Source organism: Gracilinanus agilis, chromosome 2 (assembly GCF_016433145.1).
Source record: "Gracilinanus agilis isolate LMUSP501 chromosome 2, AgileGrace, whole genome shotgun sequence".
NCBI classification, from domain to species: Eukaryota; Metazoa; Chordata; class Mammalia; order Didelphimorphia; family Didelphidae; genus Gracilinanus; species Gracilinanus agilis.
In genome coordinates, this window is record NC_058131.1 from 118717117 (window position 1) to 118733565 (window position 16449).

At 34.6% G+C, this 16449-nt stretch overlaps 1 protein-coding gene across 1 annotated transcript in view; it reads left to right on the forward strand.

Moving 5' to 3' along the window:
* The window catches only part of ACTR2 (actin related protein 2), a 52635-nt gene that overhangs the window by 6804 nt on the left and 29382 nt on the right, over positions 1–16449 (forward strand). The window contains exons 2-4 of the mRNA XM_044663391.1: positions 6269–6379; positions 11890–12105; positions 13995–14067. Of these exons, the coding sequence (XP_044519326.1) occupies positions 6269–6379; positions 11890–12105; positions 13995–14067 (400 nt within the window). The remainder of the gene's footprint in view (positions 1–6268; positions 6380–11889; positions 12106–13994; positions 14068–16449) is intronic.

Below are 16449 nucleotides of genomic sequence, written 5' to 3' on the forward strand. Positions count from 1 at the left end.
GTCATTAGTCATTGTACATTAATTTTGCCACTTTTATTTAGTCGTAACAAACCTATCAGTTCTTTCTTTCTTTTTTTTTTTTAACCCTTAACTTCTGTGTATTGGCTCCTAGGTGGAAGAGTGGTAAGGGTGGGCAATGGGGGTCAAGTGACTTGCCCAGGGTCACATAGCTGGGAAGTGTCTGAGGCCGTATTTGAACCTAAGGCCTCCGTCTCTAGGCCTGACTCTCAATCCACTGAGCTACCCAGCTGCCCCCTATCAGTTCTTTCTTGTGAACACCAACAATAAATTTTCTAAAATCTCAGATCTTTTAGTATATATGAAATTTTACTCAGGCCCTTTACAGTTTCATAGGTGAGCTGTTCCCTTTGCATCCCCAATTCCTATTATACCACATATTTATCTGCCTCTTCCCTAAAGTTTTCCTAAGATACCTCCTAAGGGTTTGTAGATGGCATTAGGCTCTCAGTAACCTCTGTAAACATTTACTAAACAATTTTATGCCCTGCACAGTACTAAGCCCTGGAGATACAAATAAGGAACAGAAAGACAGTTTCTTTCCTTGAGGAGCTCCCTGTTTAATGCAGGGGAAGGGGGAGACCATATACAAAAAGAAGCTGGAAAGCAGATAGAGAGTGAGATGTCACAGGCCTGAATTAGCCTGATGTTTTATGGAGTCAAAACCAAGCAGATCAGCTGATGGAAAGTTAGGTACCTGCACTTAGTATATATTTTTAATGTATTTTCTTTCAGACTCTATTCTTGTCATGGTAGTTTTTAAGCAGTTTTAAAATTTAAAATGAAAGATGTGTGCACAGAGTATACTATTGAACTAGTTTTGACAGCATCCTAAAGAAATCTATGTAGAAATGTCAGCAGTTGTTGGACAAATACATCATAATTTTACAATTGTTTGTTATTTTGCATTGGAGTATTATAGCAAAACAGATACTGATATTCATTGAACAGGTAGAAATTTAGATAAACTTTAAAAATGCCATTTGAATTGTTTCCACTGTTTGAGTACTATTTCTTATCTTTAAGCTTGGCAACTTTGAGGATATCTTTGCTCTTGAAGCTTTTCGAGCAATTATGTTCTAAGAACATTAGATTCTATGATTCCACATTGCATGTAGGTGACCTAAAAACATCTAGCTTTTAGTTGTCTGAATAGCAACTTGAATAACTACCTATGCGGATCAGTTTACTTCTTTAGTTGTATATACAAATAACAACAAATGAATTTTTAAAACCATGAAAGCTTAATGTTGCCCTAGGTACCATAATTTCCTTTAGTGACTCACTTTCTTTAGTGACTGTTTCATACCCTCTCTTTTCCTCAAGTCTTCCTTGTTTTCCCCTTCCCTGTCATCAGAGAACTCTACTTCATACCCTGAGAAATTAGAAGCTGTAGACCTCAAGCTGCTCCATCTTCTCTACTCTCTCTTAAAAGCCCTTGTCCTCTAGTCTCAGATGAAGTGGTGGTCCTTGTCAGTGCTAACCCTCTACTTGTAATTTTGATCCCCTCCCATCCGTATAGACTGCCTCTACAGTCTTCCACTCTCACTCTAAACACTCTTCTGTTTCCTTATCTACCAAGTCAGTTCCTACTGTCTCCTAACATGCTTGTCTACTCCATCCTTTTAAAAAAGCACTCATTTGATATCCTGAGCCTACTTCTCTCCTTTTCACAGCCATATTCTTTGGGAGGAAAAAGCTATATATAATTCTTCCCTTAACTGCCTCTACTTTTGTTCACTTTTCAACTCCTGACTTCTGACCACTCAACTGAAAACACTTTCTTCAAAGTTTCCTGTGATCTTTTAATTGCTAAATCCAGTGGTATTTTTCAGTCTTTATTCTTCTTGATCTTTGTCTAGCATTTGACTCTTTTGACCACTTTCCTGTATAATCCTTCCTCTCTTGAGTTTTTATGGCAGTTCTTGTCTATCTACCTAACTGAATGCTTCTCAGTTGCCTTTGTTGAATCATCATTCAAGTCGAAGGCTTTAGCTGTAAGTATATCCCAAGACTGTCAACAGAGGACCTTCCCTCTCATCTCATTTAACCAGTTGCTTAGTCTTGTCAATTCTACCTCCACCACATTGTTTATATCTCATCCCTTCTTTCAGCTTATATAGTCACCATCCTAGTTCAAGATCTCATTACTTCTTCCTTGACTATCGTGGTAGTTTAATCTAATTAGTTTCTTAGTCTCAAGTTCCCCCCCTCTGCAAACCACATCACTGTCAAATTAATATTCCTAAACCGCAGGTTTGACCATGCTACTGTCCTACCCAGAAAATTCTAGTGACTCCTTAATGCCTGTATGATGAAATTCAGATTTCAAGCTACCTTTCCAGGCTTGTTACACATCATTCTCTTTTTCCTCACTCTATAATCTAGCTAGACTGGCTGTGCTTTGCTATACCTCACACATGGCATTTCATCTCCAATCTCAGCACCTTTTTATAGTTTGCTCCCCATCACTAGAATGTATTCTTTTCTTTGTTCCTCCCTCAGAGAATCCCTAGCTTCCTTCACAGCTTGGCTCAAAATTTATTTCCTCTTTTAGGTTTTTTTCTAGTTTTCTCTCCTCGTTCATTTTTTTCTTCCTCCTTCCTTTTTCTCTTCCCCTCCAACATCTACCTCCTTCCCTTCCCCTAACAGGGGTTTAGGAGAGAGAAAAGGAAGTGGAGGCATAATTGTAGATGGCCTTCTCTAGGAGTTTAGTCCCAAAAAGGAGAGATATATAGGATGGAAGCTACTTGACCTCAAGGACTGGACCATTACCATAACCATCTGTTATTGCAGTAACTTTCTGGTTGGTCTTCCAGCTTCAGATCTGTTCTGACTCCAGTCCTTTTTGCAGTCAGGTGCCAGAGTAATCCTAAAGCACAGATCTAACCATATTTCTCTCCTGCTTAAGCTTTACTGGCTCTCAGTTACCTCTAAGATCAAATATAAAATCCTGTTTTGCTTTTCAAAGTACTTCAAAACCTTGTCCCTTCCCACCTTAGCAGACTTCCTGCAGTTTGCTCCCTTCTGTGTACCCTTTGTGGTGTTAGAATCATCCTGACTCTATTTGGGATTTTGGCCAAGATACTGGAATAGTTTGCCATTTTCTTTTTTAGCTCATTTGACAGATGAGGAAACTTAAGGCTAATGGGTAAGTGACTTGCCCAGGGTCACACAACTAGGAAATGTCTGAGGCTGGATTTCAACTCAGGAGGATGAGTCTTGACTTCAGGTCAGGCACTTTATCAACTGTGTCATCCAACTGCCCTCTATGTACCCTACTAGCCAGCAAAACTGATTTTCTTGCTGTCCTTCCACACAGCTCTTCATCTCAAGACTGCCTTTTTGTCAGCTGCTTCCTAAGCCATGTTGCTCTCCCTCCTCACTTATGCTTCTTGGATTCCTTTTAAGACTTAGCTCAAATCTTGTCTTTTATTATAAGAAACCTTTCATTGGCTCTTCTTCTGTTAATGTCTTTCCTCTGGGATTACCTTATACTTATGAGATTTTATGTCATGTATGTCCATTATTATTATTGTTGTTTTTGCATGTTAGGAGTTCCTTGTGGGTTGGGGACATTTTTGTTTTTCTTAGTACCCACCGTGCTTAGCTTAATGCTGTGTACATAGTAGGTGCTTAATAAATACTTGATTGAGAAGACAAGACATGCCTATTACATTTGGGGATCTTTTAGCATTGAAGAAATGAAAAAGGGGGGAAAAACTTTCAGGGAAGGGTCTGACTCACTTCATGATTCATGAACATGAATTTTTATACTTATTACAAAAAAATAGGTAACTGATCTGATGGCTCTGGTCTGGGGTTTATGAAACATGTTATCTAATTTTACTAGAATTGAGGAAAGCAAATAACCAAAAGCCAACAAAATGATATTGTTTGTTTGTGACAGTCTCCAAACCTTAAAGGTTTTATTCATTTATTTATTTAAACCCTTACCTTCTGTCTTGGAATCAATACTGTATATTGGTTCCAAGGCAGAAGAAGGGCTAGGCAATGGTGACCTGCCGGGGTCAAACAGCTAGGAAGTGTCTAAGGCCGGATTTGAACCTAGGACCTCCTGTCTCTAGGTTTGACTCTCAATTCACTGAGGTACCCAGCTGCTCAAGGTTTTAGACTACAAGTTAGCATTTACTCAAGCATCATGTTCTTTGTTGCATTAGTTGCTAAAACTAAAAGAATTTACCAGTGATAATCCAGCCCTCATCCCTTTGACCAGTCTATGACACTGTTGACCTTCCTAGCCTCCTACATAATCTTTTCTTTTGGGGCTTTTTGACACAACTTTTCTATACTTTCAGTAACCTTATGAAAATTTTTTGGGCTTACTATCATCTTTAGGTAGAAGACTCACAGGTTTAAGCTATTACAACATAAAACTGCATTGTCTTTTGGAACAACCAACACTAGCTTTACCAACTGCCCCTATATGACATTTTAGGCAAGATGCCCAGAGACATTTTAAATGAGATATGCTCAGAATTAAAATGTTTTCCCTTCAGAATTTCCTTATTCTGTCAAAGACACCATTATCCTTCCAGTTTCCCAGGTTCATTACCATGGCCATTATTGTGGACTCTTTATTCTCTCTCATCTCACACATCCAGTCAATTGCCAGATTTTTCCAAATTTAACTTTACAGTGCCTTTTCTAACTCTTTTTCTATTGGCTCTCCCTAAGATCCTTGTCACTGTGTCTTAATATTCCTCCTTCATATCTCTTACTACTTTAGTCCATTCCACATGAGTTCCTTGCCTAATTGACTCCAGTGACTTCCAGTTGTCTCCAGGACCAAATATAAGTTCCTGTTTAACTTTTAAAGCCCTAAAACCTGGTCCCAACCTATCTTTCTAAATAAAGGGTCTGTGAACATGTTTTTAAAATATTTTGATAACTTTCAGTATAACTTATCTCCATTGTAATCCTATGTGTTTTAATGCACTTAAAAACATTCTGAGAAGGGGCCCATAAGTTTTACCAGACTGCCAAAAGGGTCTATAACAGCAACACAAAAAAGGTTACTCCATTTTTGCATTAACCTCTGCTTCACAGAGACCTCTCATTCTTTAAGTCACGGCTTAGGAATAATGTTTACATGAAACCTTTCCTCACCTTCCTAACTGCTAGTGGCATTCCTTCCAAATTATCTTGTATTTCTCTTTTTTTATGTATATTTGTATTTATTGACTTTATATTTCAGCTGCTTATATTTATGTCATATATTATTTTCCTTCTCCAGAATGTAAAGTTCCTTTTGAGTAGGGATTATTTTTTATTGCCAGCAAGCTAGCACAATGCCTAGCACAAAGTAGTCACTTTATAGATGTTTAGAAGACTAGAACACAGACAGCAGACCCAGTCTATCTCTAGAATCATAGGAGAAATTTTTCTAGCTTGGTAGAAGTTTCCAGAAGGTGTTTTATTCCTGAGAACCCATGATTTGATAGATGATGAGGCATATGAGCAATACTTTGGTGAAAAATTAAATATCTATGTTAAATAGGATATTTAAATAAAATATTTTGTTAAAACATTCAGTGGTGTTTGTGTTATGTACTGGTTCACATGTGGAAATATGTAAAGTAACTAATTCATAGTGCCCTGAGACCTGTTGTTGCTTTTTCTGTCGATTGTTCTTGAGAACAACCCCCAAAATACGAATTAGTTTTAGAAAGAAATTTTATTAGGTCATTCAGTAGAGAGAAAGAGAACTGGAAAGAAGGGGTAACTCCCTTCTCAAGTCTTTGTGAGGTTGTGTCATATGGAATTCAGAAAAGGGAAGAAGGACATTTACTGGATTGGTCTCACATATGAGGTAGGTAGTCTCCAAAGAGAAAGGCATTTTGAGATATTTGACATAGAGATACGTGCGCGCGCGCGCACACACACACACACACACACACACACACACACACACAATTTTTTTAACCAGAAAAAGCTAGGTTCAAACAATATTAATAAATGATAATGACTCACAGTATGAACATGAATACTTTGCCAGCAGTATAAGAGTCAGGATTATAATGAAAACTTCCATCCTGTTCTGTTGTTTATATATATATATAAGTGTTTCACTCTTTAAAGGTGGCATTCTATAGTCAAATAAAGTAATATGTGTAAAAGTACTTTAAAAAAGCATAGTACAAAGGCAAGGTGGTACTGGTATTCTAAAAAGAATTTAGTGAATGGTAAATATTTTGTGTTAACATTTAACTTTTTTTTTTCTTTTCAGTTTGTCAAGTGTGGATATGCAGGTTCTAATTTTCCAGAACACATCTTTCCAGCTTTGGTTGGAAGACCTATTATCAGATCAACCACCAAAGTGGGAAACATTGAGATCAAGGTAATATTTCATTTATAAGTAAGTCAGGAATGAAATTCCTGATTTATTACTTGAAATAAGTGTATTTGTTAAACAATACATAGTGATCAGAAAAGTGAAGCATTAATGCTAGTTTAAATCTAATTTTGTTTACTTTGTGTGACTGTACAGTATATATTTGGAATAAAATGCTCATTAGGTTCTGTATGTAATGCTTAATATTCTACTGAAGATTTTAATCCTAATGGCATAATACAATGATTTTTAGAATGCTTTGTTCTTTAAAATTCAAAAGGTCTTTTTTTACCTTTTTATTTTATAGGGCAACTGCTGTTATGTAAATACTTCTTTGGAAACTTGTACATTTTCTTTCAATGCTTTGTGGCCTGATCCTGTACTTTTTCACAGTATAGCTGTGGAAACTTTGGATGCCATGTAAATCTTATATGTTCTTCTGCTCAGCAAACACCACCAACCTCCTAATACTCTGCCTTAGGGGAAGCTATGCTTGTCTTCCATTTGGCTTTTGCCCAAAGGTTCTCTGGTGGACTATTTAGCTTACTCTTGGAGTGAGGATAAGAAACAGGTAATGGAGAATGTTATGACTCTTAGAGTTCAGGAGCAATAATAGAGAGTTGTCCATGAATGAGCCAGTGTTGAAGGTCTTATTTATTTATGTAGCCTTTTTGTAAGATTTCTGGGTCCTACTAGAACAAGTCACTTGAATTAGAGATTAGAATGCAAGTCAGTTTTTGGAGATGGAGGACTACAGTAAAGTTCAGTTTCATGTAGTAAGCATTTGTTTTCTTGCTAATTTATTTACTAGCTCAATGAATAAGCGGACTGATACTTAAGGGTTTGTTTATTCTAAAATACATGTAAAATAATTTCTAAGGGCTGTATGTATTCTAGACTTTGCTTCTCCGTATTAAAAACAAGAACAAAAATCACCAGAGAAACCTTTAACAATAGAGGCAGTGGAAGTGGATTTAAAAACTGAAAATAAGTTGTTTGAGACAAGAAATGGCTAGATAAAAGTTCCTTCCAACTCTAGCTTTCTATGATTATGATGCCTTATTTTCTAACGAAGCACCTTTTTCTTTGATTCTGACTGAATTCCACCTTGAAATTTAAATAAATTTTAAATTTAAATTTCAGTTTGAACATTATCATAATCACATAAGTTAAGCATTTACTGATTGTGATAAAATATGACTGCATTCTTTTTTAAACGGAAATTAATATTATCCTATTTATTTAATGATCGCCTAATTGGAAATAAAGTGCCATTTTTACTTTTATAGGCAGATTGAAATAATATTAACATATTTAAACAGAGTTTAGGTTGTGTAATTATAATTATCATCCTCAGATAAATTTATATATTTATACATACATGCCCTCATTCTAGGAAATGCTTCATTTTACATTTAAGGCCATGGGAGTGGTCATGGGCTCTGTCTTCCTTCTCACTGACTTTTGCTATAAGTACAAAATGGTTAGCAAAAGGGAGCTTTTCCCCATAAAGTTTGCCTACTCTGTTCTCCATTGGTTCAATCTATTCAACTCAGGTCTTTAAACTAGTATTATGTAATTTAGTTTGGGGAAGTGGGGCAAAAGGGATGTAGCTAATCCAAACTTCTGTGCAAGAATCAGAAATATAACCTTGAAATATCTACATGGAGTGAATCTTTGTTTCCTTATTTAAAAAACTTCTAGAAAATCAGATGTTATTAAAATTAATTAATGAATTTGGAGGGATGCTTGGAATCTGAAATTCCTATGTTTGGTGGATACTTTCTTTTCATCCGTTTCAGCTAACATGGTTATTAACTTCAAAAAGAAACTGGAAATTAAGTCATTAATAGTAAATTCCATTTAAAATAAAGTGCCTGAATAACTAGTCCTTTTTAGGGTTGATGATACTGACCATGTTAAATTGGCCCTTGATTTTATTAATTCAGTAAAATCATAGCAGTACTGCATCTGACTTCTACTTAATTTGTCTCTCTTGCTTGTGTGTTTAAAATTTTTAGTGAGGATTTTATTTAGGCCTTTCTGACTCTTACTTCTACCTTCTCTCTCTTCACCTTTCTTGACCTGTTGAAGTAGAATAACAAGATGGTAAGTGAGGTTATACCATGCTCTGTTTGTTTTCCACTTTTGCTTTATGGGACCAGTAGCTGTTATTTTGTGTCCCTTAGTTTTTGGGAGGGGGGATATTTCCATACTTTTTTTAATACATTCATTCTTTTTTTTTTTTTTAAACTTTTTTTCCTTCATTGCTTCAGTTTAGTAGCAACTAATTTAAGTCTTATGCTTTTTTCTGAATGGGACATGTACCAAGGACCAAACATTCTAATCACTAACATAGCTTTGACTTTCTTTTTGCCTACCATGCAGAAAAATTTAATAGTTAAAATGGAATATGGTGTGCATTATGTTAGAATTCTAGTGATTCTATTCTGTATAGGATTAAGTGTTACATAGTGGAAGGGATTAGCAGAATTTTCATATTGTAAATAAGTTTAATTTTGTTTAATTAAACATTTTAATCATAGCCTATGTATTTCATCCTACTCTGCATTATTTGCAGAGTATTAATAAAATTTCAATATGCAAGTAAAAATAGTGGAGGGAAAGGAAGGAAGAGATATTGATATGTTTCTTTTATTATCGTTAGTGAGGAATAATCTTCTAGAAACACGAGTGTAACAGAAAAAGAGGATGCACGTAAGAGTTTCAATAGTGGTTATTTCTTTTTTCCAAATAAATACAGTTGTGCAGTAACCTTTTCATATGAATCCCACAGCTTTGTCCCCAGAAGATTTGTTCTATCCTTCTGTTATTTTCCCTGAGATTTAAGGTGGTTTCTTAAAAAATCTATTTACTAATTTTAACTTTGAATATTTTCAAGATTTTAAAATGTCTTAAGGACATATAAAATGTAACTTTTCTCCCTCCACTTGAAAATTAAAAATGATAGTTGTATGAAGATGTAATAGGCATTCATACTTTATCATGTTAGTTTTCCTGTTAAATATCAACTAGTTTAAGAAAGAAGGGGGGATGCCTAGATTTAGCCAAAATAAGTGACAAAATTTGGGTTTAAAGATCTAAAAAGGTAGAGATTAAGACCAGGTCAAATGTTATTAATGTTTTTGTGGGAGAGTAGTGTGAAAATATAACAGTACTCTGTGCCTTTTTAAAATTTAGTGCTGCAAAATTCAGATTGTTTCAAATATTGACTTTAATTTAGTAGCATATTTCAGAATTATTATCGGTAATTAGAATTCTGCTGTTTGTTTTGCTGCTTGCTGTATGTATTAACATCTTTTAAAAGGCATTTCAGATAGTTACCATATAATTTCTAATTCTTTTCAGGCAACAGGTGATGTTTAGGCTTGAGTGCCCAGTGAAGACTACTGCTGCCAAGAAAGTAGTAAAGCCTAAGGCCTGACCTAATAATTTCTACCTTGTTTCTAAGGTCTCCGGGCAATATGCATTATTTTTCAGTAGATTTTAAAAGTTGAGGAAAAGAGCATTTCATCTTATTGAAAACTCAGTCATAGATAAACTTCATAGAAAGATAATTAAAACTAACACATAATTTACATTTATTCGTTTACATTTTTATTGCATTTTTCCTTCCTTTCCAAATTTCCTTATATGCTGAGGAATAGTAAAGACAATTTTGTTCAATCAAAAATTTCTTCCAGTTAATCTTAAATGTATTTAAATTAAGATAATGACTTGGTTCTGAGAATCTGCACCATTACTTTTGGACAGACTTTTCCTAAAATGAATGAAATTTAGTTTGTGCATATAGTTAGTTTAATGAAGTATTAAATATTTAATTATTTTATGGGATAATGATAAAACTAAAAGTTCATGCTTTATATAGTACTTTGAGGTTAGCAGTGCTTTTTAAAAAATAAGTCCTATAGAATAGGAATATCCAGTGTTGTTATACCCATCTTATAGCTGATGATACTAATGATTATAGAGGTCAAGTGACCTGCCCTATAGCCTCCCAGTGTTAGAACCAGCATTTGAACCCAGGCTTCCTGAGAAGTTTGGTGTTTTGTTTACATTTCTTCTAATAGCCTTAAGTAAGACATTTAAAATGCATAAAATACTGGGTGATGTGTACAAAATGTGTTCAAATTAATGTTAAATTTCCATAGGAATATTGAATACCTTAAGGATTCAAGTGCTGACACTTATTAATTCTTGGTTTTTTATCTTTTATGAGTGACACTGAAGTATTAAAATGTTTAAAAAGAATCAAAGCACATATAGTACTTCAGTTTTGAAAAGGGTCAGTCATAAATAAGGTGAGCACTTAACTTTATTGCATCCTGATAAATGTTGAATTCCTTTTCAGCTTTTTCTTGTTAATTGTTTTTAATTGTTAGTACAATTAATTTCTCAGAAATTTTAGTTTTTTTAAATGGCATTCTCCCTTGTCTTAAGACTAAATGTGTTCTTAATTTTGTGTTTCTTTTTTCTTCCCTAAAGTGTATTTTAGAGATGGACACTTTAAAAAAGAGAATGTTACTGATTCCTTATATTTTGTTGAGATTGCTGACTTATTAACCACTGGGAAAAAAAAGTTTAATTTCTGTAATTTCCCCCAAAAAATTGTAATATTCTATAGTTGGATAATATTAAGACTGGTATAATTGGAGGCAGAGTATATATAGATAATAGGTTTTGTGTGTGACATCATGTTTTTCTGAGATGCTTTTAAGGTTTACATTATTGTTCATACTGGAAACACTTACTGAAAGAATTGGGACTTTTTCTCTTTAAGATTTTAATTTCCTTAACACTCATTTGGAAAGTTACCTGTAAACTTTTGATTCTAGATTGTAATGCCAATTTTGGGGTTGGCATATATAGGGCATGTTCGTGAAATTTGATATTTTTATGATACCTGTGGAAAATATAAATTACTGTGAATATAATGCCGATGTGAAAATTGTGGTCTCCCTTTTTGACTTATCTGTTCTGTACCCTTCAAATACTCATTATTACCATTTTAGTATCAAGCACAGTATGCACAATATGCTGTATGCATTGAACATTTTTCTATCAGCTTCTCTTCTCCCCTTTTACCTTGCTGTATATTATTTAATCCATCACACTTTATTACTTAAATATTAGATCAAAAGCAACAGATGAAACTACAGAGAGAAAACTTCAGTATAACAAAATATAGGATTTATTTATGCTAATAACCCTTTCTTTTGGAATCATAAGAAATGAAGGTAAGATCAATTTATTGTTTTAAACCACAATATACAATGAAATCTGCCATTCAAAAATGAAACTTTTCAAAGTGTTTTTGAAAGGCTAGAGTTTAATGTGACCTGAAAACAAAGTGTATATTTAAATGAAAATACTGCAATAAATCAGGGATTGTCTTATTCATGTACGTTTCTTAAAATATAGCAGAAGTGTGATTTTTCTGAAGCTCTTATATATAATGTTTGAATAGTTTAACATGTTTTTATTGTGATTTTTAGGATCTAATGGTTGGTGATGAGGCAAGTGAATTGCGGTCAATGTTAGAAGTTAACTATCCTATGGAAAATGGCATAGTTCGAAACTGGGATGATATGAAGCATCTATGGGACTATACATTTGGACCAGAAAAACTTAACATAGATACTAGAAATTGTAAAATCTTGCTCACGGAACCTCCTATGAACCCAACAAAAAACAGGGAGAAGATTGTGGAGGTAAATTTAAGATGAGATTTTATATATATATATATATTCATATATATACACACACAAAAATATACATGTTTCTGTGACAATTTTGGAATTAAAAAAAAAACTGCAGTCATTTCTTACTAATGGTAAGATAAAATGTTCAAAAATAACACTAGCAAACTGCACCTCAGAAACACTTGGTTAAGTTCACATGCTCAGTCTAGGCCTTCTAATTTTGAGTCAGAGTATGTGGTAGAACATTTGTTAAGGTTGTATGTTAGTAACATTTAGCTAAATGTAGAATGTAAATTTGTCTTACTTTGATGAGTATAGATGAAACTAGTAACTTTTTCTTTAATGTAACCTTTTTAAAATAAAAGTAAACTTGCGGCTAGCTCTTTAAGATGTTCAATTTTTTGCTTTTTCACCATTTTTTCTTTTTGTACTTATAGCCTAATGTTGATGCCATTTAAAATTTTAAACATAATTATACTTCCCTTTTTGAAGGTTCACAGAATTGCAAACTAATATTCTTTCAAAAGGTTTTGAAAAGGGAGATGATATTTTCTGACAGGTGGCTATCATTTAGGGTAAAGATTTTAAAAGTTGGAGTTTACATATTGAATTATAGTTACATTTAACCACTATTTAGCACCTGATGTGTACAAAGCACTGTGTTATAGTTACAAGACTAGATACGGATATAATTAAGGCAAGGTCCCTGACCTAAATCCAGTTTTCCATTTTCATATTTGGATTCTGTGCATTTGAGTATACATTTATCTATAACTGGTTATGGTCCAATTTTAAACCTTTCATCCAGAAAATTGTCCTATTAATAATAACAATAATAATGATAATAAAGTCATTTTGAGGTTCACAAACTTCCTTCCCAGCCTTGTGAGATGTAGATAGTATAAGAAGTTTCCTTTTATAGAAAAGGAGACTGAGGCTTATAGAAGGTATTTTTACTACTACCAAAAATGTTGGTGATATTACTACTAATAATAGTAATAGAAATTGGTGATGACTCAGTGTAAGAGACTGAAGACTTTCAGCAAGTCATATAGCTCACTTTTTCTTAAAAAGTAGATGATGGAGTAGAATGCTTGTTGAAGTGTGTCATTAATGCAACTGCTTTAATATATTTGGTGTCAGTTAGCCTTAAATTTTATAAACTGCTTTGCATTTTTAAATTTTTTCAAGTATGGAATTTTCTCAACTCTTTTTACAAAGAATAATTTTGTAGATAATTAAAAAAAACCATGAGTAATATTCCCAGCTGGATTAGATTTGAGGCTTCTAAATGTCACAGGTTCCCTATGACTAAGGAGTCACAACTCTGATCCAGCAAGGTATAAGGAAATTCACCTGTTTAAATCAATGCATTTCTTGTTGACTGCCCAATTGGCTTACTGATCAAACAGGTGGGCAGAGTCCTAACCTAACTGGATTGCTCCATGGTAAACAAGTTCTAATGCCCACTCTTAGATACACACACTTTTTTTTTTTTGTCTTATCTTCATCATACAAAGTGATATCCTTCTCTGGTATTCTACAATTTGAATTAAGATTTATTTCTCCCACAAAGCACCTGTAAAGTAGTCTTGTTTTTATGTAGAAGTCTTTTCATTATAATTGCTAAGTAACTGAAATGCTCAGAATCTTTCATTTGTAGTATTCTGTTAAGTTGGTGATAGGATTCAATGATCTTCACAAAACTATTAGCATAAAAGGGGGATGTATGATACTTAAGTAGTGGAAGGCACACATCAATCAGGACTGTAAAGGCAAGGGCTTTCAACAAGGACTGAGTTTTTATTAGGAGGGAACTATTCAGTAAATAAATAATGAAGGTTGGTTAACTTTCCAAGGTCCTTTTTGTAGTCATGGATGCTTTTAATTTCTTTTAGGTCATGTTTGAGACTTACCAGTTTTCTGGTGTATATGTAGCTATCCAGGCTGTTCTTACTTTGTATGCTCAAGGTAGGTGGAACTTAACTATTAGCAAACTATTTCTCAATCATTCAACTATATTAGCTAATTCAAGAAAAACACTTTATTTTTTAGCTACATTGTCTGCTGTGCATACTGTAAATGTTTTTTTAATACTATAAAATTTAAATCTTTGGAATAATTTGTAAAAATCTATACCACAGAATTTGAATTCTTAAAATTATGTTTAAACAATAAAAGGTCTGGTTTAGATAATTTTGAACATACTTATTAAATACTGATGAACCAAAGGAATGCTTTTTTTAGACTGGTAATATACATCCTTTACATTTATCCTAAATTATAATATTCCAGGCAATAGACATACAGAATTTCTTACCCTAAGTGGTATAAGTAGAATTGTAGGTACAGCAAGGGTTTAGATTAGTGGTTCCCAAACTTTTTTGGCCTGCTGCCCCCTTTCCAGAAAAAATATTACTTAGCGCCCCCTGGAAATTATGAAACTATTTATTGAACTCAGAATAGAATGTAATACAAAAAAAGTGTGGCCATCACCGCCTGCCTGGATTGCTGCAGCTCATACCAGAGGACGGCAGCGCCCACTTTGGGAATCACTGCTTTAGATGATCATGGATGGTAATTTTATAATGGATTGAAAAGGAAAATTGGAATAGTTTATAGTGGGTATATTTATTCTTTAGAGATGTATTTTGAGCATACAGTACTGATTGGAATAAACTATGGACTGTAACTACCCTATTATTTCTGCTCTTCATGTTCTATGCAGTAAACACTTCCAAGTTTGTCTTCTTGGGTTGTTTACATACATGAAAGTAATTTTTGAAATAAAAATTTTATTATAACCATTGTCATCAACTAATCACAATTATAGTAGAATTTTAAAGCTTTTTTTTGCTGCTATGCACATAAACAAATATTTTAGAGGATTTAAGCAAGTTTTAAAGTATATTTACATTTTTTTTCTTAGGAATAAAAAACAGTATTGTGATAAATCAAGTGCTCAAGTGTCCTTAATTAATTTGAATGTTGTCTGCAATCATCTACAAAACCTATCTTGTGCCACTTTAAATCCATGGGAATGCACATTTTCCTGTAAACCCTTTTTAGGCAGTCTATCATACACACTAAAGACCTTCCTTTAAATTTGTTAACATGTAAATACTAAAGGAACATACAGGCTATCCAGCATACATCCCTCTGATGTCTCTTTACCTAAATTCTTTTGTGTAATATGTGGTCGTTAATGTACTTCATTAACCTTGTGACCATGGTTTTAGAACTACACCAGGAATGAATGAGTGCAAATGCATTTATTTATTAAATGCTTATTCTGTGCTAGGCTCTTTAACAAGTGATAAAGATGTAGCTTTTTGAGTGATCTACAATTTTAGTTCTAGGGACTTTGATAGTTTATAGTTGTAAGAATAAAGAGAGCCAATAAGTAATCAGTGTTTGACAGGGGAGACAGAGAGAGAGTCTGTATGGTGAATGTCTCTTCCAGCTCTCCCCTGGGGCTGGAATATACACTGGGAATCTTTAAGGGGGGGTCACCCCGAAACTGGGTGACCTGGATGGTTGTGCCACCCCACAGGAGTTGAGGGTGAGGCTTCCCTATAAGACAATGTATGTACCTCAATCTGATTCTGAATAAGGATGGGGGTTCACACAAACCTCCCTCTGATCAGTTAATTTCACAGTGTGTAGTCCAGCTTCAAGATGGAGGCAACCAGACCAAGCTGTGGTTCCCCTCTCCCTCATCTCTCAGGCACTCTGGAACGCTATCTGACTGCTGAATGGCTTTTATTATTACCAAATCAGGGTCTGGTGAAAGGGGTGAAGGGCAGAGGGATTTTGGGGTGCCCTCTTCGCTGTTCCTATGGGGTCTGTCACTTAGGTGGGAAACCCAATGGTTCCCACTTCTAAGCTTCTCCCCTTGCCCCTTCTGCTTCTATTTCTATTTCTAGTTTTCTGTTTCTATCCTTTTCTATAATTGTAAGTTTTGACTGAAAGGGGGTCTCCGCAAGGTTGGGAAATGGGAGGAGACTAAGAGATCGCTCCCAAAATGGAGGCCCAAACTTAGCTGACTCTATGGTTGAAGTCTTGATGGGTGAGATGCGATGGAATGGTTTTTATCAGGCAATCAGGGTTTCAATTTCCACTAGAAGATCCTCAGGACTAGATCCGAGCTTGGTTATCCTCCCCCTCTTTCCTCCCAGTCCTCCACCAGAAGCCCCTTTCCTCTTCCTCTTCCTCCTCCTCCTCCTCCAGAGAATTCTCCCAGCATCCCCTCTGGTCTCAGCCATCAGCAACTGTCAGCAACTCCTTCTCTGCCTCCTTTTGTCCCATCCCCCTTTCACAGATCCCATCCTTACATAGTTTATAGCTATATCT